General features: G+C 43.4%; 1 protein-coding gene across 1 annotated transcript in view; it reads right to left on the reverse strand.

The window, feature by feature from the left end:
* Positions 1-6,555, reverse strand: part of LOC107088428 (heparan-alpha-glucosaminide N-acetyltransferase-like) — a gene marked incomplete at its 5' end in the record, with an annotated part of 60,711 nt that overhangs the window by 42,690 nt on the left and 11,466 nt on the right. The window contains 2 exons of the mRNA XM_015380595.1: positions 5,465-5,531; positions 5,610-5,679. Coding sequence (XP_015236081.1) covers positions 5,465-5,531; positions 5,610-5,679 — 137 coding nt within the window. The remainder of the gene's footprint in view (positions 1-5,464; positions 5,532-5,609; positions 5,680-6,555) is intronic.

Consider the following 6,555-nt stretch of genomic DNA (forward strand, 5'->3'; position numbering starts at 1 on the left):
GAGGGGTGCTGGTGCCTATCTCCAGCTGTCTAAGGTGACGAAATGCATGCAGGGAAGGGACATGGTCGCCTTCCTTTGTTGACCTGTTGTTAAGAAACACAGGCATAAGTGACCTCTCTGAAGCTAAAACCCGAGCTAAATGGCATTATACAGGACGCTCTATGTGTCCCCTTTTTCTTTTTTTTCTCCCACCCCTGACCTTCAAAAAGTCTGTGAACGCCACTGGACACCACTAGTATATCTTTATATACTAGTGGTATACAGTGGGGGAAATAAGTATTTGACCCCTTGCTGATTTTGGAGGTTTGCCCACTTACAAAGAATGCAATGATCTATAATTTTAATCATATGTACATTCTAAAAGTGAGACACAGAATCCCAAATAAAATTCCAGAAGATCACATCATATGAATTTATTAAAATGTATGTTAATTTTTTGTAGAGAAGCCATTATTGGCCAGCACAGATGTCAAACGGTTTTTATAGTTGTGACGAGGTTTGTGCACATTTCGGCAAGGATGTTGGCCCACTCCTCCCTGCAGACAGACTCCAAATCATTCAGGTTGCGACGTTGTCGCCTGGCAACTCGAATTTTAAGCTCCCTCCAAAGATTTTTTATTGGATTCAGGTCTGGAGACTGGCTAGGGCACTCCAGAACCTTGATGTGCTTCTTCTTCAGCCACTCTTTTGTTGCTTTGGCGGTGTGCTTAGGGTCATTGTCGTGCTGAAACACCCATCCTCGACCCATCTTTAGCTCTCTCACTGAGGGAAGGAGATGTTGGTTCAGAATTCCACCATACATGGCCCCGTCCATCCTCCCCTCAATATGATGGAGTTGTCCCGTCCCCTTGGCTGAAAAGCACCCCCAAAGCATGATGTTGCCACCACCATGCTTGACGGTGTGGATGGTGTTCTTTGCCCTCCAAACACGACAAGTTGAGTTGAGGCCAAAAATTTCTATTTTGGTCTCATCTGACCACATAATCTTCTTCCAGGCCTCTTCTGAGTCGTCCAGGTGGTGAATGCCAAACTTCATGCGGCCCTGTACATGTTTCTTCTTGAGTAGGGGGACCTTGCGTGCGCTGCAGGATTTCAATCCATGACGGCGTAGTGTGTTACCAACCGTTTCTTTTGTAACTGTGGTCCCAGCTGCCTTCAGTTGATTCATCAGTTCCCCCCTTGTGGTTTTGGGATGATTCCTCACCGTTCGCATGATCAGGAACACCCCACGAGGCGAGATCCTGTGTGGAGGCCCAGACTGAGGGAGGTTGGCGGTGGTGTGGTGCTTCTTCCATTTCCTGATACCTGCACCGACAGTTGATCTTTTCTCTCCAAGTTGCTTTCTGATTCTCTTGTAGCCCATCCCAGCCTTGTGCAGATCAACAATCTTGTCCCTGATGTGCGTAGAAAGCTCTTTGGTCTTGCCCATGGGGGTGATGTTGGATGCTGGTTGTTTGGGTGTTGACAGGTGTCTTTTAAACGAGGTGAGGCAGGTGTATTTAATGTAGATAATTTGTTTGGATTGGGGCTGGGTCTTAAAGAAAGACTAACTGGCTTGTAGGAGCCAGAATACTTGTTGTTTGGTAGGGGGTCATATATTTGTTTTTCCTCATCAGATGGTTATCAATTTTTATAAATTCATGTGATGTGAATTTCTGGAATTTTCTCTGGGATTCTGTCTCTCACTTTTAGAATGTACATATGATTAAAATTGTAGATTGTTGCATTCTTTGTAAGTAGGCAAACCTGCAAAATCAGCAAGGGGTCAAATACTTATTTCCCCCACTGTATCAGTATATCAGCGTTCACACTGAAAGCAATTCCAGCGACAAAGTCGCCACAGTTGGGTGCTGTCCCTGTCCTGAAACATCACCAGCATAATCACATGGAGGGTGAAAAACTCCTCTACTATCTTTCCACAGCATTTTCAAATAGAGAGAGCTTCTATCTGCTGCTTGCTGGTTTCAACTCAACGTGGCAGACCTGGGTTTTACCGAGTCACTGTGCCAGCGAACCTGGATCCACTAGATCCTCCAGAGATGCTTCCAGTTCAGGGAGTCCCTGAGCTAGAGCTTGATAATGCGATGGTTACCTTGTGACCAGCACCTGAAACTATCCCGCTGCAGGGCTTGGTTACCAAGACAACAGAAGGTGGCTGTGTTCTGTAACTCAAGGGTCATAAAGGGTAATCAGAGTGAGACCCTTGTCTGGAGCTAAGGTAGGACAGTTGCAGATTTTAGGGAGGACGGGGGGATTAGAACAAAACACCAGGCAGAGAGAAAGGAGCAGAATGAGGCTGAAGTGGCGGGTCAGTAGCAGGTGGCCGGGGTAATCTCTGGAACTACAGGAGGAGGATGAATGAGGATTGGTTTAATAGTCCATTTGAAGGCTAAATTTAAATAGCTTTTGTCTTGACGGTTGGGCGTTAGAAATGCATCCATTGCATCACTCTCACAGTGCTCCTGAACTCGCCTCTGCATAGGGATAACATGTAAAAAAAATAGATCACTCGTCTTGTTGAAAATGTGCTTGGTATGAACCAGTGGGGATTTCTCAATGAATACTAGGGAGGCTAAACCTCCCAAGTAATATATGTAAAACAATTAATCAAATATGCAAAAGTAGCCATTAAACGGCATTAAATGTGAGCTAAAATACACTTGATTTCATGAGTATGTTATGCAAGTACTGTAATCAGATGTTGAGGCCACTCTCTGAAATAACCTCCCCTCTGCAGCAGCAGGATGCTGCTTGTCAGGCTCTATGCAAAATCTCTGTTGAAGTTTGAGCCTCTGTGCATTGAAGCAACAAACAAGAAACTATGGCCCTTATTGAACAACATTCAATATCCCTCAGTTTCCTCTTATGGGCTCTACTGTATTGAGCAGGGGAGAGCCAGTGGCAGATGGTGAAGCTGGTTGCTAGATGGTGAGTTGTTGAACACGCTAAAAGATTTTTAATTGACTGTTTCCAGAAAGAGGGGAGGTTTTCCTCATGAGAATTAAACAAGAAAGGAAAAAGCAATCATTGAGTCACAACGATCATCTTGTGCTGAACCCTTGCAATGATTTCTGGAGTTTATTTTATTCCGAGCGCTTTACAACAGCTATTTTCACACGTTGTAGTAAAGTGTTTTATGTTTCAACATTTAATAATGCAGCAAATGATTTTTGGATTTAATAAGCAACATTTAGCCTCCACTTTAGCTGAAGAATAGACTTAGCTTATACTGTAGCAAGCAGACAATAAAATAAATCTATTGTCTCTTAAGCGCGGCTCATTAGCGCAGTGGGTTGCACTGCTGCCTTGCAGTAAGAAGATCTGTGTTTGATTCCCTGTCCAGCTTTTTCTGCATGAAGTTTGCATGTTCTCCCTGAGCATACGTGGGTTCTCTCCGGGTACTCCGGGTTCCTCCCACAGTCCAAAAACATGACTGTAAGGTTAATTGGCTTCTCTGAATTCTCCTTAGGTGTGAGTGTGTGTGTGAATGGTTGTTTGTCCTGTTTTGACTGGCGACCTGTCCAGGGTGTACCCCGCCTCTCGCCCATAGACAGGAGGAGATAGGCACCAGCTCCCCACACGGATAAGTTAATTAACTGTTTTTTATTTTGCAAACTGCGAGTAAACTCTTGCTTCTGAATGAAACAAAACACGAATGCACATTGTGTATTAACCGATCTATCTTCAAGCATCACACGAAAACCATCCCCAAGACTTCTACAATGCGGTCGGTTGCCAGATGTCACTGACTCACGTTTTCCATTCCAAAAATGTTCATAAACCGCCTGGAGATACGAAATCTCGCCCAATTTGAACCAAAGTCTATTGAGCTCTTAGGCCATAAATGTCATGATCTGGCCTGTTTGCTCCTGCTTAATTAGTCATTCCTTTCACCTGTCGTTTTTCCCTCCCTGCCTCAATTATAATTTATTCCTCTCACCTGTTTCCTCTGGTTTATATTCATTTCAGCCTGAGCATTCAGTGCCAGATCATTTCTTGTCTTTCTGTCAGTCTGTCTGTTCAGTTTGATTTCATGGTTCATGTCCTGGATCCTAGCAGCCAGTGGAAAGAGTATTTTAGTGTTTGTCTCATCTCCTGATCGTCCACTGTTCCTCCCCCGCAGAGTCCTCTGGGTTTTAGGCTCATTATGTGGGGAGGTTCAGTTTTTATCCAGTAAGCCTGGCTCCAGGGAGGAGACCAGTTTAAAGTCCTGCATCAAGTTCTGGTTCCACGTCCTGTCTCGGCTCCCCTTTTCCACTGAGCCTGCTCATCTGCACCTGATCCTGTCTGCTCCTGTGCGTGACCATCTGGTCATGCTTCGGAACTCTTAGACTCTGAACCCACCTTGGAGCTCTATGATGTTTGGAAGCCTGGATCCTGCCACCTGTCTGTTCCAGCCTGATCTGGATCCTGTTCTGTCTCTTCCTGTCTGTTCTGGATCCCTTCCAGGATCGGCTCTCCTGCAAGACCTCTGGGACTGCTGGGGATATCTTGGACTGGACTGTTAAACCAGAGTATCTGAGATTGGGCGGTGCCCCACCCCCCGCCTGCGGTTGCCGCGTGCCACAGATCCTAGCAGCTCCCCTTTTAGTTTTGTTTTTCATTTAATAAACCTTTTGAACTTTCCTACTGACTGTCTCTCCTTGAATACTGGGTCCATCTGTCCTTGGTTCATGACACAGCAGGGTTGCACATTAAGCAAGTAATTAATGTTACCTTAAAGTTTGAGTTTGAGACCCCTAATTCAATGTAAAGTATGAATACCTATAGGATGAACATGTTTTATCTTGCCTATGCCCAGATGTATCCACAATAAATCCCATTGAATATTAAATTTATACATCTTACATAAAATACTTCAACTCTGATGAATGCTACAAATTAAAAGGCCATCAGGGTCATGACTTTTTAAAATGATCCCCTCCCTCTCTTTGAAGGCAGCCAGTCAGTCACTGAACTGCTGGATTAGGCCGATTTACTGGCCTCCATGCACCAGTTTAAAGAGCCAGAGCAGGAAGACAGCAGAGTTAATATGTCATGATGGATCTGCATGGCATGCGAACGGCATATGGAAGATAGAGACGTCTTGCTTAGTCCAATGAGGGGAGCTATTCATGCTCAGTTCTTGCCACTGAGAGAGACGACTGGAGTGATGCGGCAGCTTTCATAAAAGCTCTGCTCTCCTAACGTTTGCATCAATCATTCGATTAGTGTCTTCCAAAAAGGCTTGATGATTGGAGACTTGGAGCAGTTTTAATGTGCTTCTTAGTCTGGACACCATGCTGATTAAAATAATTAGCAAATATTGGATTAAGGCAATGTGATGGACCTTTTAAACCATTATCATTTTTATGCATTTGGTTGTTTTTTTTAAAAAACCTTATTTTACAGCCTTCTTTACCCACTAAACTCTATTTATAAACATACCAGTTTAACACACTGTTTAAAGAAGAATGTTACTTACATTATGCATGGAGCGTAGTGAATCTTGGTGGCAGATGAAGCTTACACACTTGGATGTGCAACGCCTTCTGCAAGAACAACAAGATTACCGGCTTTCTTTTAGAAGAATAATCAGTAAAGACATAAAGTGTAAAATGTATGTTTACCTGTAGATGTATGGTACCACCACAAATACAAGAGCAATAACAGCCAGTAGAAGAGCTGCCACCAAAAGAGCTAGAAAAATAGCAACAGAAGTGTTTGCAAACAGGGGTTTTGTATTGATATCACGTTACAGTATGTGTGGAGCGTGTCAGGAGCTTTGCAGAACATCTCTCTCAGAACCAGACCCGACTGGAGTTAAACGTGGCGACAGACAGTCTAAACTGTCTGCTTTTACTCACCTCAGGGACTCCCCTGTGGCTTTATGTCAGTCAGATTGTGCCAAATTGAAACCTGCTAGTGAGGAATTTGAACCTAAAAACTTGCTGGATTCATCAAATAACAGAAATCCGAAACTGCAGGCATTTGACCAGGAGAAACGAAAGGTAATAATGGAAAAAGTGAAAAAAGAAGGAAATAAAAACATGAAAATATTTCTCATAAGCTATTAAACATGCAGTGCCTTGAAAAAGTACTTAGACCAATGAGCCTTTGTCATTTTACACCCACAAGCTTTCATATCAGTTGTTGGGATTATACCTGAAGCAGGCATTTGCATTCAGCATCCTTTATCCTGATGTCCCTAAATAAAGCCAAGTGCAACCAATTAACTGGCATTAATAGGAATCAACTTTGAGAAATGTAATTTCAGTATAAATCAAGCTGTTCTGTGAAGTTCTTCAGAGGTTTGGATAGAACATAGTGGAACAAAGAGCATCATGAAGAACAAGGAACACTGCAGAACAGGCAGAGAGGATGCTAAAAGCAGTTAAAGTACCATTATATTTGGACCAACTGCTAACCTGTCCACCTAAAGTAAGAATCCAGGAAAGGAGAGCATTGATAACACACTGGCTCAAATGGAGGAAATATGTCCAACTATTGGTTTTGCACTCTGCAAATCTGGCACGGTGGGAAAGTGGCAAGAAGAAAAACCATTGAAAAAAGAAA

This window comes from Cyprinodon variegatus, unplaced genomic scaffold, assembly GCF_000732505.1.
Source record: "Cyprinodon variegatus isolate N-32 unplaced genomic scaffold, C_variegatus-1.0 Scaffold11, whole genome shotgun sequence".
Lineage (NCBI taxonomy): Eukaryota > Metazoa > Chordata > Actinopteri > Cyprinodontiformes > Cyprinodontidae > Cyprinodon > Cyprinodon variegatus.